This window comes from Sciurus carolinensis, chromosome 9 (genome assembly GCF_902686445.1).
Source record: "Sciurus carolinensis chromosome 9, mSciCar1.2, whole genome shotgun sequence".
Lineage (NCBI taxonomy): Eukaryota > Metazoa > Chordata > Mammalia > Rodentia > Sciuridae > Sciurus > Sciurus carolinensis.
Genome location: NC_062221.1, coordinates 66,831,203 through 66,850,828, shown reverse-complemented (window position 1 = coordinate 66,850,828; position 19,626 = coordinate 66,831,203). Strand labels below are relative to the sequence as shown.

At 36.1% G+C, this 19,626-nt stretch overlaps 1 protein-coding gene across 1 annotated transcript in view; it reads right to left on the bottom strand.

Moving 5' to 3' along the window:
* Positions 1-19,626, bottom strand: part of Ubxn7 (UBX domain protein 7) — a 62,565-nt gene that overhangs the window by 35,099 nt on the left and 7,840 nt on the right. Inside the window, exons 2-3 of the mRNA XM_047564271.1 lie at positions 4,866-5,013; positions 1,937-2,004 (exon numbers count right to left, since the gene is read on the bottom strand). Coding sequence (XP_047420227.1) covers positions 1,937-2,004; positions 4,866-5,013 — 216 coding nt within the window. The remainder of the gene's footprint in view (positions 1-1,936; positions 2,005-4,865; positions 5,014-19,626) is intronic.

The window sequence follows — 19,626 nt, the reverse complement described above, 5'->3', positions numbered from 1 at the left end:
ATGAAAAGTAAAATCTGACTTTCTAACTGTATAAAGTCACTCTTCCTCCTCAGTGTATGTCATTCTAGAAGAAAAAAACGATAAGCACGGTTTTAAAAGAAACCCTGTTTTCTCTGTTCAACACCAAAACAAAGAATCATCTCCAGTAGTTTTACCACTCAAAGACTTTGCCTTATTCCTCTAAATAAAGAGAAGATACAGTTCCTAAGAACATTACTCTTCAGTTCCAAAATCTGTTCACAACATTTGTATGAAAAAATATGAACACCACATTAATATCTGATGTAATAACAGCACAATGACCAGTTGACCTGAATAGTTCAGAAAGGATTATTATATTTATAGTATTCTAATCTCATCATTTCCCCCCTACCTTTATTTATTTCTGAATCCAGAAATATTCTCTCTCTCTCTCTCTCTCTCTCTCTCTCTCTCTCTCTCTCTCACACACACACACACACACACACACAACCATATATGCAAATTTCATGTCTGTAGCTTGACCACTGGTAGAAAAATTTTAGAGAAAAAAAATGATTCCATACTGAACACATACAGATTTTATTGTCACTATTCCCTAAACAATACAACTATTTACAAAGCATTTACATTATATGGGATATTACAAGTAATCTAGAGACTATTTAACGTATACAGAAGGACATGCATAGATTATATGCAAATATTAAGTCATTTTATTCAAAGACTTGAGTGACCACAAATTTTGATACCCACAAGAAGAGGGTGTGAGGGAGTCTCCTAGAATCAACTCCCTATAGACATAGGACAAATACATTTTTTTATTTCTTGCTATAGTAAACTCCAAGACTGCCAAGTTAAAGGTCTATCTTTAAAAAACTCTCAACTAAGGTGCATTTTCAAGTCAAAAGATATGATTAATATAATTTTCTTCATCCTTTTCTCAACTTTTCTTCTATTGTACAAAACTTTATAGAAGTCTCTTGTTCTCAAGTTACAACTGCCATTCTCGAATTTCTATGTATTTCTATGTCTGCCCAACCAGATTAAAACTTCAACTTCTATTTTTTAAAATAAATCCATTAATGCATAAAGTATTTGGCTCGCAAAAGGGAAACAAAATGCTTACTAAACTATAAATTTTATTTAAAATTTATATGTGCTGGGTGTGGTGGTGAACACCTGTAATTCTAGCAACTCGAGAGGCTGAGACTGATCTTGAGTTCAAATCCAGCTTTAGCAACTTAACCAGATCCTCTCTCAAAATAAAAAATGAAAAGGCTGCAACTTCCCATTCTCCACCAGACTGACAGCACATTTACTTTGCACAAAAAAGGGATTTACTCCTTTGTTCAAGGTAGGATAACCAATTCTAAAAATTAAAAGAGAGAGAGGTAATAGATAGCAAGACAATAAGGATAAGTCAGTCAAGTGGGATTCAGAAAACAAACAATAAAAAATCTTTTATCTAATGATAGATTTTTTTTCCCCACTACAACAATTCTTTATACTAACTTTCGTTCTTTTGCCTTCGACAACAAATAGTAATTGTTCCGCTTAATCTTTTTTGCTTTTTGTGAACCAATTGTGCAACTCTCCTGAGCAGAGTACAGAAATGCAACCTAAGATCCCAGCAACTCAGGAGGCTAAGGTAGGAAGATTTCAAGTTCAAAACCAACCTCAGCTACTTAGCAAAGCCATAAGGACTTAGTGAGACCCTGTCTCAAAATAAAACATGAAAAAAGGGCTGGGGAGGTGGCTCAGTGGTTAAGAGACCCTGGGTTCAATTCCTGGTTCAATTTCAAAAAAAAAAAAAAAAGAAAAAGAAAAGGAAAATGTTTTGACTTTGACTACACTTTAAGTTAACAATCCCTGAACAAGCCTTCATATCTGAATTCTTTTACTAAAATTCTAGAGACCACAACAAAGTCAATTAAGGGGAGAAAAATGAACTTACCACCAAACAAAGGTTCTGGTTCCACCAATATTTCCTGCTTTTGAGGAATTGGGGCACGGACTTCTTCTCTATTAAAAAAGTAGGAAAATTTCAAATGAGAACTGTTTTCTAATACCTTCAAACTAATTACTGTGAATACATTTAAATTAAGTAAAATGAACCCCAGAATTTGTGACTTTCAGGAACCACAGTAATCATGATAAAAGTTTTTTAGATGATTTCCACAGAGATGAACTAGGATAAAGTACCTGGCATAGACAGCTCAAATATCTTATAAAGAAAAAAGAACAAAGAGAAAAATAAAAAGATATTTCCCATTCCTTCTCAAGTTCCCCACTCTAAATTCTTAAAGGAAAAAAAAAGATAGGATATTTACCCAAAAAAAGCAGACAAAAATGGTAAAACAGGCTTAACAGAAGTAGTATCACATTACATAAAATAGTAGATAATTAAATCTCAAGGATATATTAAAGTGAGATCAAATAAATTGGCAGTGAATTTTATGTTGATTACAAAGGAGACTAACACAGGTGTGACATTAGGTTACTTACTAAACAGACCCAAACAGATCAATCAGAAAAGGTAATTATACATCTTTTCAAAGTCAATTCTCTCCAAAGTTTACCTCCATGGAGCATACTAATAATTCATAACATAGTTCAGTGGTACAGCACCCCTGAATTCTATGCCCAGAACCTCAGAAAATGTACATATTTTTAAAGCGCAATTTTAAAAAACATGTTTTATATAGTGAGAAGGGCAGATGTGCCCCTAAATCAAATCTTATCTACTATTCAAGTTTCTATAAACTAAATCATATTTTCGTATTGATTCCCATTAAAAATCTGAGCCATGCTGGAGGAGAATGGAATATCACACTTGAAATAAATGGCTAACACTAATAGGGGAAAATGTTATATTTATAATGACCCCTAAGATTCACACTTCATGTGGAATCAATACTGCATTAATATGAAACTAGCTCAACAAAAGAGGCAATTATGCCTGTATGTGATCTGGTTTTTAAATTTATCTCTATTTTAGTAAAAATAAAGTACTAGTATTTTACATAATCCTATTTAAAAGGATTCCTCTTAAATCTTATGTTATATATAATGACTGCTATAAAAAATACTAAAGTCTCACTTAAGGGTTTCTAAATTTTTCTCAAAAATCAATGGCTTGGGATTCCCAGCTCTGGGGCCTCTTCTCTTCAGAAGTCTATCTGTCACTTTTGCAATAAACCTGCTGCTTGCTTGCTTTAAAAAAAAAAAAAAAAAAAAATCAGCTGCGAGGTGGCACACACCTATAATCCCAGCGGCTTGGAAGGTTGAGGCAGGAGATTGCTAGTTCAAAGTCAGCTTCAGCAAAAGCAAGGCGCTAAGCAACTCAGTAAGACCCTGTCTCTAAATAAAATACAAAACAGGGTTGGGGATGTGGCTCAGTGGTCGAGTGCCTCTGAGTTCAATCCCTGGTATCCCACAAAAAAGAATGGCTTGCTGGGTGTGGTGGCATAGGCCTATAACCCAGCAGTTTGGGAAGCAGAGGTAGGAGGATCCCAAATTCAAAGCCAGCCTCAGCAACTTAGAGGCTCTCAGTAACTTAGGAGACTCTGTCTCAAAAGGCTATAAAAAGGAGTGGGGATGTGGCTCAGTGGTTAGGCATCCCTGGGTTAAATCTCTGGTAAAAAAAAAAAAAAAAAAAAAATCAACGGCTTTCCACTGAGCATGATGACATAAACCTATAACTCCAGCTAAGGCAGACTGTGGTTGGAGAATCCCAAGTTTAAGGCAAGCCTGGGCAAATTAGTGAGACTGTCTCAAACTAAAATTTTAAATAAGGGGTTGGGGGCTAGGGATTAGGTCAGCAGTAAAGTGCTTATGTGTGCAAAGCACTGGGTAAAAAAAAAAATAAAAATCAGGGATGGGCTTGGAGCTCAGTGACAGAGCTAGTGCCTCGCATATGAGAGGCACTGGGTTGAATCCTCAGCACCACATAAAAATAAATAAATAAAATAAAGGTATTGTGTCCATCTACAACTAAAAAAATTATTAAAAAACAAAACAAAACAATGGTCTTCCCTCTGAACAAGGTTCAGGTCTAATATTTTCCAAAGACAGTTGAAATTTTGCCCAACAGGTATTTATTTCAAATACTGATACTCTTACTGATATCAACTGTAAAGGGCAAATCCACCAAATCTCTTCACCAATATTATTATTCCATATTTATTACAGTTCAATAAACCGAGGATGCTTTTAATGATTAGCTACATGTAATTATTTAAGGTATAGAGAACCAAAATTCTTTTTTCTTTTTTCAAAGTAAATTAAATATACTTTAAAGTGCTAGGGATTAAACCTAGGGCCCTATGCATGCTTAGCATACACTCTACCACTGAACTATACCCCAGCCCAGAATTTTTTTTTTTTTTTTTTTAATTTTTCATGGCAACTCACTTTCCTGGAATAATGTAAGAAAATCTAGAATTGGGAAATATGAGTTTTACCAGACTTCTGTTACGCGACTTAACTGCTATGTGGTCAGAAAAATTACTGAGCTCAGGCTTGCTCACTGGTTAAGATTCCCCACCTGCCCTTTGGCTATTTGTGAGGCATTCAAGCCTTGCCTCCAGGCCACAGGCCAATCCTAGTCTGGAAGCTTCACCCTCCACCATGCCACTGCTGGCCTCTAGGACTTTATGTGAAGACCACATAGTTGATCGACTAAGAGACAATTAAAAAACAGACATGACAGTGCTCTACAGAATTCAAGGTATATAAATACAAAAATTTTCACCTGATACTTTTTCAGATGCTTCCAACCTTAATTTTTTTTCCAAGACCAGAAAATGACCTAATTTTAATAAAAACGCAACTAGTTAACTTAGGCAAGGGGTAGCTCCTAACAATAAAAAATAAATTCATACTCTGTGTGTGGTCTGACAGTGGAGACACTTGCTGAACTGGTACTGGGCTCTTCAGCAATTCCTCCACCATCCAAAAACATAGTGACTGCCATCTCCAGATTATTGTTGCAGGCTTCAAGCATATGTTTTCCTACACTTTCACTTGCACCTGAAATAGCAAAAGGACAGAGAGGGGGAAAAAGCTTTAAAGATACCTTCTTTCATTCAGTTTTTATTAAAATACAGAATTGTCAAGCAAATCAATAATCCTTTTCCCTTTTAGAATTAATGACCTTTTAAAATAAGTTTATTTCTATACTGGTGACTGGCCGGTATGAAATATACAGAACTAGAAGAGAATGTAGCAGCATTAAAATACTCATCTTTTACAGTAAAATGAAAACTAAATAAAGCATTCATTTGCCATTTCTTTAAATGGCCTAAGTATATATTAATTAATAAACTGAAAAAAAATTTTTTTAAATAAAAAACATCATTCTAGAAAGTTAGAAATAGTTTCTGTTAAAAAGAATGAATTCTAATTAGCATTTGTTACAAAGCATTTTTAATACCACACAAGCAAGAAAAAAGTTAGATGGGTCATTTTTGTCTAAAACATATAACTAAATCAAAATCTGATAAGAAATAAGAATCTTTTATCATTTAATACTGGCACTAATACTGATCCGTAAGCAAAATAAGCATGGTCGGTTAAAATGAAATGTAAATTAGTAAAGACCTTTAAGAAATCAACATGTACTGAGAATAAAAAATACTCCTTTTTTGACTTAGTAATGTGCACTTGTAGTCAAAAGAACTAAATCTATGGAAAATGTATGTGCGTAAACATCTCTATGTAGGTCCAGAGTAGCTTCAGTTAATAATGAAAAATTGGAAACAACATAAATGTGTAATAACAATGTAAATTATAGCATCCATTTGATTTAATACTTTGTGGCCACTATAGTATCTCAAACTTTCCATTTGGGATTTTCTTTATCTAAATTATGTCCCTTAGAATCTCCTTCAGATGGTGGTAAATGCTCTTTTAAGTTTTTGTCTGAAAATGTCTATTTTGCTGCCATTCCTACAAGATGGCTTTATTAGGTATGTCATTTCAAAGCTGACAGCTATTTTCTCATTACACTGAAGATAGCATTCCAATGTCTTCTGGCTTCTGTTGTTCCTAATGGGAAATCAGCTGTTAGACTAAAGGAAAAGAGTTTTATAGTAATCTGGTTGGTCCTTTCTAGCTACTTTTAAGATTCCTCTGTGACCTGTTTCCTGTCTGTTTCACTCTGATTTGTTGGGGCTAATTTTACTTATCCTCCTTGGGATTCAGTGGATTTTCACCACATATAAATTATCTTTTATCAATTCTGAAAATTCTTCAGTCATTTGACCACTGCCACACCCCTTGAACCATATTTCTTTTTGGGAACTCAAATAAATGTTATGTTAGAAATCTTCACTTTGCCTTTGTCTCAAGCTTTCTTGCATGTATTTATTATCTCTTTATCATTCTATGTTGCATTCATGGTTACTTTCTACAAAGCTATCTCCCATTTCACATTCTCTCTTTAGCTGTGCCAATCTATCCATCTATTTAATTTCATTTAATCTTTTATAACTAGAAGTTCTATTTCTATTTCCTTATCTACTTCATCATGTTTCAGAGACCCTTAACTTTTTCTGTTTCAATCTTTCATTTCTTCAAGCATATTAATCAAACAAATATTGTTATTAAGACACAAGATAAACTTTTTGCAGTCTCTATGGGTCACTGTCTTCTGTTTTTTTCTGGTTCTCACAGTGTGCACCAAGGTTTCTTCAGGATTTGTGATTTTTTTTTTTTTTTGACTGATCTTGTGTGCCTTGGAATTTTAATCTGTGGATTTTTGAAGCCTGGGTTGAAAGTTCATCCCTCCTAAGAGGATTTCAAAGATTTTGCAAGGTGCCCACAGGTACTAATACCAAACAAGAGACTATTTTAAATACATTCTTGACTTGGAGGCTTTTCAAGACCACATGGAAAATGTTATTCTGCAACAAACCTTGTTAGATATCTATCCCTATAAATGTGCCCTCACCCCCTCCCCCACGGTTGAAACATTAAATCTCAGTCTCATGAAGGGGAAGGATCTCCTTTTAAACTCCTTTCCCTTGGAAGATCCCAAGCTTTGTTTCTTATGCCCTATGTAGCTATAAAAAGGGAAGTTCAAAACCATTCAGTTTAGGCAGATTTCACCAAGGTGAAGGCTCAAATTAAAGCTACTATCTGGAAGTCCAATTTCATTTCATTTTGAGCCTCTTGTCAGCCCTTTAGCCTTACTGTGAGAAACTGAAGTGCTGACTCTACCCCTGTACCTCTCATTTGCTTTCAACTTACTACTACCTGTAAGACTTTAGATCAAGTCCTTAATACTTCATACCTGATTACAACAGGCTCCTAACTGATCATCATTCTATCGTCCACCTTGCTGCTAGCATGCACTCCAAAAATACTACTGTGGTTCTATCATCTACCTGCCACACACCCTCGTTTAAAATTCCTAGTGGCTCTCTCCTGACACCTACAGTATAAATTCCAAAGTCTTTATGACCTGCAAAGTCCTTTATGATGAGATCTCAGCTTATTTCTCTGGCATTGCTTGCCTCTCCTCTTCTCTATCTATACAATCTACTATAGTCAAACTAAGTCTCATGCTTGGAATGCCCTTTCTTCGTCATCTAGTTCAGGTTGACTGAGACTCACCAGAAGTGTTACTTTGTCATTATGAATGATAAAATACTTCCTAGTCCCCAACCCTATACTGTTCTAGTATATCCAGGATGTACTGCTAAGCAGTAAATGCTGGTTTACTTTCTGGCTTCTCTGAAAAAAATATAAGCATTTGTTTTTGGTACCCAAAATGTTTAATTTCTTAAATTGAGTTGTGAGTACACAAGAATTCACTTCCTGATCATTTATACTTCTTGCATAGCTGTATTTGTGTATGATTTATTTTATAATATATATACTTTTTTTATTTGTTCTAATTGGTTCTACATAACAGAACGAATTTTCACACATTGTACACAAATGGAGCATAAAGTAGAAGCTTCTTGAACACAAGGATTGGTTTTCTTGTGTTTGCATACCCAGCACCTAGCTTTATATTTGTGCTTATGTGGGATCAATGTCTAATAAATTCACTTAGAGCTATCTCATAGTGCTTAGGTTCAAGAGATAATACACCAGTGTTAGGTATGAGACAGGGCATGGTAGAAGAGAATTTACTGCCCTTAGGGACCTCAGCCCCACCCAACACACTAGGCACAGCTTAATAAAAGCAAGCCCCACTGTGTACTATGTAGCTCAGTCCACTCTTCCATGTACTTTCACTTTCAATAAATCTTTGCTTTACTTGCCAACCTCTCACATCCCACTCAAGTCTTTGTTTGGGATGCCAAGAATCTGGGCCAGGACCCCCTGGAGATCCCTACCCAGGCACTGGTAACATCAGGGAGAGAGGAGCCAGAATCATGGGCAATCTTTCTCTATCTTTTAAATTTTGTACTTACATTTGTGTATATATATTTTGTAAGTATTTATAATTTAAATTGATAAAGCAATATCGTTTCACTGTGAAAACAAATAGCAAATGGGTACTTGGGATAAATAGGCTTCTGACAAAATTTTCAGTAAAAGCATCACATAGAAATTTTTAAGTGGTTATATCTCAAACAACGTAAAAACAAGTAAAAACCAGCATGCTCCAAAAAATTGTCAGGTGACAATGAAAAGCTACAACTTTTCAGACAGATGACAAAAACACAAACCTAAGATGTAAATTAAAAAAATAGGGGCTGGGGAGATAGCTCAGTTGGTAAAGTGCTTGCCTCGCAAGCACAAGGCCTGGGTTCAAATCCCCAGCACTGCAAAAAAAAAAAAAAAAAAAAAAAAAAAAAGCATGAAACTTGAGTGGAAAAAACTACCAATATGCAATACTGTGCAATTTAAGGTTAAATCAATAAATAACATTACCAAAAAAAAAAAAAAAAAAAAAAAAAAAAAAGCATCTACTCATTTAGTCTTAGAAATGTACATGCTTATGTTAGCCAAAAACCTTTTTTTGGTACTACTTCACACATCCAGTAGAACAGTTACTATTGAAAGAAAGAAACAGTGTTGGGGAGGATGAGGAGAACCAAAACCTGAGTACACTACTGTTAGGCTGTAAAATGGTACGGCCACCATGAAAATCAGTATGGCAGCACCTAAAAAATTTAAAAGTAAAATTACCTTATATGTCTAGAACTTTAACCTCTAAGAATATACCCAAAAGAACTGAAAGCAGGATCTCAAATATTTGTATAGCCACTTTCTCTTTTTTTTGGTACTGGGGATTGAATTCAGGAATGCTTAACCACTCAGACACATCCCTGATGATGGTACCACAATCTTATTTTCCTTAGTTCAAATATCCAGTTTTTGTAAACTTACCTCTTTCTTAAGTGATAATATGAGTTTTTTCTTTTCTTTTTTTATTTTTCAGTACCGGGGATTGAACTCAGGGGTACTTTCCCACTGAGCCACATCCCCAGCCCTTTTTATTTTGTATTTTGAGACAGGGTGTCTCACTAAGTTGCTGAGGCCCTCACTAAGTTGCTGAGGCTGGACTTTGAACTTGTGATCCTCCTGCCTCTGCCTCCCAAGCTGATGGGATTATAGGCATGCACCACCACACCCAATTTGTATATCCATTTTCAAGCACTATTATTCACAGTAACTAAAACATGAAAGCAACCCAACTGTCTTCTGACAGATGAATGAGTAAGTAAAATGCAGTCTATACATACAATGAAATATCATGCAGCCTTTAAAAAGGAAGGAAAGTCTGACATGCTACAATAGAAGAACCTTGAAGACATTATGCTAAGTGAAATAAGCAGTAGGACAAAGACAAATACTAATTCCATTTATGTGAAGAACTTAGAGTAGTCAAAATTTTAGAGACAGAAAGCAGAAGGCTGAGGTATGGGGTTGTAGTTCAGTGGCAGAATGCTTGCCTAGCACCTGTGAGGCACTGGGTTCAATACTCAGCACCACATAAAAAATAAAGTTATTACATCCATCTGCAACAAAAACAATGACAGCAACAAAAAGAAAGTAGAATGGTGGTTGCCAAGGGTTGGGGGAAGCGAGAATGAGGAATGGAAAATTTTTGTTTAACTGCTGTAGTTTTAGTTTTATAACAGAAAAGTTGTAAAACAACTTTAAACAGTAGTGATAACTTCACATTGTTAATTATTTAATACCACTGACATTTACACTTAAAATAGTTAAAATGGTAAATTTTGTTCTGTATCTTAGCATAAAAACAAAAAAAATGAAAAAACACCATTTTGGGGGGGAATTGGATAAATACATTTAATATTGTTAAAAATATATTTGGGATGTCTTGAACTAGCCCTGTGGCTCCTCTATACTCTCTTCCCTTTTCCTTTTGTCTCTTTCTTAATCAGGGGTGGGGGGAGGTTGCTTGCTTTCCTTTCCTTTATTTGCCATGGGAATCTCTCTTGGATTTTTTGTTTTGTTTTGTTTTATATGAGCATATATTTTTATTTTTATTTTTTTTACAGACTGCATTTTGATTCATTGTACACAAATGGGGTACAACTTTTCATTTCTATGGTTGTACACAATATAGATTCATACCATTCAGGTAATCGGGTCATTCATGTACATAGGATAATAATGTCTGTTTCAGTCTATTATCTTTCCTTCCCCGACCCCGCCACCTCATTTTCCTCTACATCATCCAAAGTTCCTCCATTCTTCTCTTGCAACCCCCACCCGCCCCCTCTCCCATTATGTATCATCCACTTATCAGAAAAAAACTTTCAGCCTTTGGTTTTTTGCACTTGGCTTATTTCACTTAGCATGATATTCTCCAACTCCATCCATTTACCAGTCAATATCACAATTTTATTCTTCTCTATGGCTGAGTAATATTCCACTGTGTATATATACAACAGTTTCTTTATCCATTCATCAACTGAAGAGCATCTAGGTTGGTTCCACAATCTACCTATTGTGAATTGAGCTGCTATGAACATTGATGTGGCTGCATCACTGTAATATGCTGATTTTAAGTCCTTTGGGTATAAATCAAGGAGTGGAATAGCTGGGTCAAATGGCGGGTTCATTCCAAGTTTTCTGAGGAATTTCCAAACTGCTTTCCAGAGTGGCTGCACCAACTTGTAACTCCACCAGCAATGTATGAATATGCCTATTTCCCCACATCCATGCCAACACTTATTATTGCTTGTATTCTTGATAATAGACATTCTAATTGGAGTTAGAAGAAATCTAAGGTGCCAAAAACATACAATGGAGAAAAGATAGCCTCTTCAACAAATTGTGCTGGCAAAACTGGAAATCCATATACAGTAAAATGAAATTAAACCCCAATCTCTCACCCTGTACAAAACTCCACTCAAAATGGATGAAGGATCTAGGAATTAGACCTGAGACCCTTCATCAAACAGAAGAAGTAGGCCCGAATCTTCATTATGTTGGTTTACGACCAGACTTCCTTAACAAGACTCCCAGAGGGCAAGAAATAAAAGCAAGAATCAATAAATGGGATGGATTCAAACTAAAAAGTTTTTTCTCAGCAAAAACAATCAATAATGTGAAGAGAGAGCCTACAGAGTGGGAGAAAATCTTTTCCACACACACTTCAGATAGAGCACTAATCTCCAAAGTTTATAAAGAACTTAAAAAACTTTATACCAAAAATACAAAGAACCCAATCAATAAATGGGTTAAGGAACTGGACAGACACGTCACAGAAGAAGATATACAGGTGATCAACAAAATATGGCTTGCTTGTTTTAAGGTGAGGATTCTCTAGGTTGCCTGAGTGATCCCCCTCAGCCTGTCTTGACATTTGGCTCTCCTTCCTTCTTCAATGATGGTGGAATGACATGATACGTGACGGGGTTGGAGAACTGGAATGTTTTTCTCCTGGATGGCTGTCATACTTGCAGTAGGACACATCTGTCCAACTGCAATGGAGGATTCTCTAAAGAATCTTCAAGGAAAAGACAAAATAGAAGGAGTGAGTCCCAGAGATTCTTCCCAGAAGATCAAACCTCTTTTTCTTCCATTCTTTTCTTCTGGGAAATGAAAACCCAAAGTTTAAAAAGTAATAACTAACAAATAAATATATATAATATTTGGTCTTCTACATCTTTTCTGGAGTACAATTTCTAAAATTCTTGGAATCTTTGGTGCTAAGTGTCTTTTGGTGTGCAACTGAACTGACTAATGGCTGGCAGTCCCAAGGTAGCTTCAGGATGGGGGCTGCTCTCCCCAAAGATGAAGGTGGGATTAGAGGACTGAGACTCAGTCCTATTGAACCTCAAGAGAAGGAAGGACTGAAGGTTAAAATGATCCCACTTACTGAGGATTTAATGACACTTATGTAATGAAGTCTCCACTTAAAAAACAGAAAAGATAGGATTCAGAGAGTTTCTGCATAGACAAATAGGTGAGGTTCCTGGAGGATGCTGTACCCAGAGAGGGCATGGAAGCTCCACATCCCTTCTCCATACCACTCCCTACGTATCTTTTTTTTTTTTTTTTTTTTTTTTTTTTTTTTTTTTTGTGGTACTGGGGATTGAACTCAGGGCCTTGTGCTTGCGAGGCAAGCACTCTACCAGCTGAGCTATCTCCCCAGCCCCCTACGTATCTCTTTATCTGAAGCCTTTGAAATAATCCTTTACTGGGAAACTTAAGTGTTTGCATTCTGTGAGCTGCTGGAGCAAATTAACTGAATCAGAAAGGGGAGCGAGCATATATACAGTCAGTCAAAAGCACAGACAGGTAAAAACAACCTGGGGTTTGCAACTGGCATCTAAAGAAGACAGGGCAGTCTTGGGGACTGAGTCTCAACCTGTGGGATCTGACACTGTCTCCAGGTATTTAAAGTGTCAGAAATGAACTGGATTAGAAGACATATATAGGCAGCTATAAAATTGCTTGCTTGCGGGTAAAGAGATATCCTCATACTGTTCACAAAGAGGTGGTCTGTACTGACTACTATGCAAGAGCAGAGGAAAAACAAAACACTAGACATATATTTGGGATTTCTTATATGTGGGCATACGTGATAATTTAAGCTACATGGGAACAAGGAGATTTTTTTCTTAAAAAGGGTTCATATATTATTCAATTTAAGAAACTTTCTTACTCTTCTTTCTCCCTCAAGTGTGAACATGCCATCTGTCAACCAATAAATCCTACAGTTTCATCTGATTAATACCACTCGCACCTTACCTCTTCTCTTTGCTCACTGCTACAGTCTAACATGACTTTCAAGAACTACTGCACCTCACTGCTCTTGGTCAGGCTCCTCACTGATATACTCTCTACACTATAAAATAATTTAACTGATTATCTCCCCTACTTTAACAGTTATACACTGCTAACTGGAAAAGTTAATCTCTCTCAAATTACATACAAAATCTGAACTTTATTTACCTCTCCTATTTTATATCCCTCTGCTCTCAAGTCTATACTGTTTCCTCCAGCCACAATGGTCTACATGTGGTAAATAGGTCCGCTGGTAGTACTTCACAAAACCATTATCTGCAGGATTTGGATAGTGGTATCAGTCAAACCATTCCTCTCATTTTTCCTGACAACATACTAAATACCCAGCTTTCTGTTAAGTTCTGGACCTTTCCCCACCTCCTTGCCTCACCCTAAAGTAGATGGAGCAATAGGTACATACTTTCTTTTGGTGTCTTAAACTCTATTCTTGTTTCTGCTAGCTCTTCTATCTTACAAACTAAAAACTCACTGAATGGCCCAGTTCTCATTTTCTCATTTCAGTTACCTCTCTCGAAACACGCATTCAAACTGAAACAAAAATTCTCAAATTGTAGTATGTACAAATTTACATTTTCACCTTCAGAAAGCACTATATAAAATGAAATCTCTTATCTGGGCCCAGCTCAGTGGCAGAGCATATGTTTAGCTTTCTTGAGACTGTGGGTCTGATCCCTAGCAAAAGAAGGAGGGAATGTAGGCAGAAACAGAGGGGGGAGAAGGAATAAGACAGAAGGAGGGAGAAGGAGGAAAGAGAAATCTTGAAATAAAAATATAAATTTTTTGAGGAAAAAGAGTTCAAATAGCCCATTAGCCAACCTATGTCAGGTAATTAAATACAAATTCTCAGGGGCAAAACAACACAAGTTTGATAATCAACTTCAAGATTTTTGTGCTTCCCATATCCTTATTCTTAAAAGGTAAGGCTTGGGGGCTGAGGAGATAGCTCAGTCGGTAGAGTGCTTGCCTTGCAAGCACAAGGCCCTGGGTTCGATCCCCAGCGCCCCCCCCCCCAAAAAAAAAGGTAAGGTTTTGTTTCAGTGCTTTCCTAATGTTCTTACAATGTCTCCAGTTATACTATGCTGTACTTTTTAAATGCCAACCTAAAAATTCAGTGTTCAGCCTAGTGTAATCCCAGCAATTTGGGAGGCTGAGGCAGAGGACTTCATGAGAGACCAGCCTCAGCAATTCAGCAAGACCCTAAGCAACTTACTGAGACCCTAACTCAAAAGAAAAAATAAAGGGCTGGGAATGTGGCTCAGTGGTAAAGCACTTGGTTCAATCCCTAGTACCCCCGGCAAAAGAGAAAAAAAAAGAAAAGTTTAGGGTCTACTACACTCTGTCATTTTAATTTACTTAACTACACAGCAGCTTCTGAAAGTTATTAGCATTTCTGAAAGTAGATTACTGTGGTTGCCCATTCTAGCACAGATGAAGCATTAACATCTGTCTCCCAATAAACTCTAAAACCAGTTGCTCAAGGAATCTACCAATTCTTAACTCCTTTTAGATAATTGACGGTTCATTTATACTATTTTGGTTCTTGTCTAAGTGCTCACACAGCCCTGAAGTACCACAAAATGCACAAAGAACATGCTGATGGCACTACTATAAAAACATTTAATACTGTTGGCTCTCATTTTGAAATTTATTTGTTGATAAAAATTTCAACAAAAATGACCAATGCATAAAAGCTGTTACTGTCTCCCTTTCTGTCACCCTCATCCTACTGAAACTCCAATGCCAGTGCCATCGAAATGAAATAAATGACACTATGAAAATCAGGAATTTGTTAAGCTAATCTTCGAGCAAATAGACCTGTCAACCTTTTGGTCTATTTCAAAAGCCATCCCTAACTGCCTAATTTTTTCTTTACTTTATTATGTTGCCTAAAATATTATCAATTAAGACATTAATTGGGATAAACATTTTATTAAAATATAAGCACTTACTGAAGAGTAAAATGTATCAATCATTTCACTACCTGAATTAATCCAATCATACTGCTCCTTCCTAAAAGACAGTAATAATGAATTAAGGTTTGATATATAGAGAATACAAATTTGAAGAAGAAATTTAAACAATTTAAAGTAGTTTTAGCATGTCAAGTGCCTTTGGAGGAAGAGGTAAGTAACACCTAAATTAAGTGCCACACAGGATGAACTTAGGGCATCAAAAATACACTGAGTACCTGGGGATAGAAAGACACCAAGTAGTTAAAATATATCAAAATTTTGCTTCTGTCCAGTCCTGTACCTAGTAATAAAGAGAAAACATTCTTCATATTTCCTTCTGTACACAGTTTAAGGAATACAGTATAGATATCAAGAGCCTGGGAACTACTCAGATAAACCTGAGTATAAATCCTAGTTCTGTCATTGACTAGCTGTGTGACTTTGAGTAAATTACTAGTTTCTCAAGGCCTGAGATCCCTCAGTTATAAAATGGGTAATCACCAACTTCATGAAGTGTTTGTGGAGATTAAGAAAAACTGACATAAAAGAACCTGGCACAGTTCTTAATTGACAAAGGATTAATAAGCTCTTAATAAATATAGACTGTCCAAGGTCATATGGTATACAAGCTATACATAAACAACAAATGAAAAACATATAGTATAAAATGTGAGTATTCATATGTAGCTTATGGAGAATGACATTTTGTCAGATAGTAAACAGAACAGGATAATTGAGTTTATTTTTCTTACTCACCTGATGCTATGAATCTATGTCTCACTCACATTAAACTCTCATTAAACAAATAAACGAACAAAAAAAACCCAGCTGGACACAATGGCCCATGCTTGTAATCTCAGTTACTGCACCCCTGGGCTCAAACCCTACTATTGGGGGACAAAAAAACTATTAAAAAGTGAATGTTACAGTTCTAGGGTTGTGGCTCAGTGGTAGAGCACTTGTCTGGCATGTGTGAAGCATTGGGTTCAATCCTCAGCACCACATTAAAAAAAAATGAATAAATAAAGGTATGTCCATCTACAACTAAAAAAATTTTTTTTAAAAAATGAATATTACAGATAAAGGATGAAATGATACATGAAAGGGATCTGAACCAAAGAAATCTGTATCAACTAAACACCACTCCAGTGTGACAGACTAAAGCAACAGAAAACTGAATAACAAGAATCTGTAAGTACTCCAAAATTTCCAAGTAGAACCAAAGATTAAAATACAATTTATTAAAAGGAATTCTTATAAGATTTCAAGACACAAAAATAACAAAACCATAATAAAATAATAACTGTAATATTTTGGGGCAGAGGGTGTCAATACTCAGGGTCCAAAATTAAGATGAGGAGAGACCTTTTTGCCATCTGGTCCATAATTCTCCCTCATCCATTTAATGCTAGAACCGACACAATCCACAGCACATCTTGGGATGGTTCTATTACACCTCTGTGGACAATTTGACAGAATGATTTTCATCTTTAGAGTTACTAAGGGTGGGCTGGGGATGTGACTCTGGGGTAGAACACTTGCCTATCATGCACGAGGTCTGGGGTTTTATATTACCACCTCAGTGTCCCCAGTAGCTGGGAATAGAAGCCATCAGACTCTGCAGATTATTTTTTTCTTTTTTAAGGAAACATATGCTAAGCCTTGGCAAGATTAAAGAAAGGTAGTGTTAGAAAAAGAAGCCCATAAAGCAAAGTGTACCATATCTTAAATAAAGAGAAATCATCTTAGCATCTGTTCTGGCATAATCAGTCATTCATGGTGTATCAGTTGTTATGCCTTTTAGTATATTGTTTTAGAAACAGAAGCTAACCAAAAGATAATTAAAGGCTCCAGTACGGTAGTTCTTAATGACTGGAAGTCTTTTTAAATTTTTTAAAATTATAGATGGACACAATACCTTTATTTTTATGTGGTGCTGAGGATTGAACCCAGTGCCTCACACATGATAAGCAAGCCCTCTACCACTGAGCTATAACCCCAACCCTGTCTATAAGTCTTAAAAGGCAAATTTTATCCATAAACCCAAAGGTAATAATATTTGGGGGGTTGGGAGGGGCTGGAGATCAAACCCATGACCCTGAGCTGGTGCCTTACCAATAAGCTATTCCCCGCAGTGCCAGTAATGACAATTTAATGGATCAGTTATAAAAACTTGGGCTTCTGGGATCTTAGTTCAATGGTAGAGCATTCGCCTAGCAAGCATAAAGCCCTGAGTTCAATCACTAGTACCCCAAAAATAAAAAGAATGAAGAATTAAGATTTCTATTTTATCATTAAAGTATACCTTTTAAGGAGGGTCTAATAAAACAAGTTTGAAACTTAAACTTGTGAAAACGGGCTTATTATGAATTCCCAATTTATAGGTAACAAAAAGATAGCTTAATTCACTTAGTAATCTATAATCTATGGCAGGAATCCCATTATCCTGTTATCACCAAAAGTGCTCCTTTTTCTTTATTTATCCTTTAGCTTTCTTTCTTCCATCTATTTTAAGCTTACCAATGGTACTGAGTGGCATATTTAACTCAGTTTATGGCACACAATTTATGAGTGGCCATTTCCTTGCTGTTGTCTCCTTTACACCCTTTTCTTCATTAATGGTTAGCTACAGGAAACAGCCCCAAACCTATGACGCAGTCCCTGTCTAACACAGCTGCAAGGAAGAGTCAAGAGATAGTACAAACTTTAATAGTTCCTTATGCTTATATACTATATTACTGTTAGTGTCAAAAGGAGGATGTCTTTTAACTACAATCAAGGAAGCAAAGTGTAGCAGTCACAGATTTGTTTTTTTCCAACTCCTTTATAGAAATGAAAGGGACACAAAGGGGTTACTTTTTGGTTCCATATTTCTCCCAGCAATAGTAACAGAGTAAACTATAACTATCCACAAAGGAAAAGGGAGTGGCAACTAAGAAATACTTGGAAACTTTTATGTCTTCACTTAGCAAGCTTTTAAGTTTTCAAGAACAGAAAAAAAAAATTAATGTATACATAAAACACTAAATTTATTAAGTCCAAGGGAAATGAAATGATTAAGCGAAGGGTTAATTTTTTGTGGGGGGCGGTATTGGGGATTGAACTCAGGGGCACTAGACCACTGAGCCATATCCCCAGACCTTTTTTGTATTTTATTTAGAGACAGGGTCTTGCTGAGTTGCTTAGTGCCTAGCTTTTGCTGAGGCTGGCTTTGAACTTGAAAACCTCCTGCCTCAGTCTCCAGAGCTGCGGCGATTACAGCATGCACTACCACACCCAGGAGCTAAAAGTTAAATTTAAAAAGCAATGTTCACTGGATCAAAAACAAACTACTTGGACTGGGGCTGTAGCTCAGTGGTAGAGCGCTTGCCTCCCACATATGAGGCACTGGGTTCGATCCTTAGCACCACATTAAAAAAAAAAAAAAAAGTGTCCATCTACAACTTAAAAACCAAAACCAAAAAAACCTAATGAGATTGGGAAGCAGTGACACAGTAAAAATGCATAAGCCTAGGAATAAAGGCACCGAAGTTCTGGTCCCTGTTCTGCCATTACCTAGACTAGTGTTACCCAAAGTGTGGTCCTCGAACAGTTAAAACAAAAAACAAAAAACAAAACAAAACAAAAAAAAAAACAGAAAATTCCAGTGCAAGTATTTAGAAACTTTGATAGCAAACTTATGGAGTAATTTTATGTCAACTGAACCTAATAATTAGATGCTGAAGATTAGAAGAATTATAGATGGCAAGTTATCATATGGAAAAAATGCCCCAAAGCAATAGCCCCTAGGGAAATGCAAATTAAAACCACAATGAGATTCTATTATACACTTAATAAAAAGGCAAAAAAAAAAGAAAGAACACCCTAAGATACCAAGTGCTGCCAAGAAGAGAACAACAAAACTCTTCTATACTGCTTAAAAATGAAAAATGGGATGGTTGACTCTGAAAAAAAATCTGGCAGTTTCTTCAGCAATTTAGACATATAAGATCCAATAAACAAACTAGGTATGCATCCAAAGGAAATAAAAACTTAAATTCATGTACTTGCACACTAATGTTTCTAGCAGTTTTATCTGTAATTTCCCCAAATTGGCAACAATACAAGTTTGCTTAATTTGAGGGACGGATAAATAAAGTTAACATAACCGTGGTGGTGCACAACTAAATCCCAGAGAGTCAGAGGCTGAGGCAGGATGATTCCAAATTCAAGATTAGTGTCAGCAATTAAGTAAGGCCCTCAACCACTTGGTGAGACACTTTCTCAAAAAATAAATAGAACTGGGGATGTAGTCCAGTGATAAAGCACTTCTGGGTTCAATCCCCAGTACCAAATAAATAGCCATAAAATATTATACTATTCACCAGTAACAGGAAGGAACTACAGACACCACAAAATGTGAATGAATTTCAAATGCAATATGCTAAGGGAAAGAAACCAGATT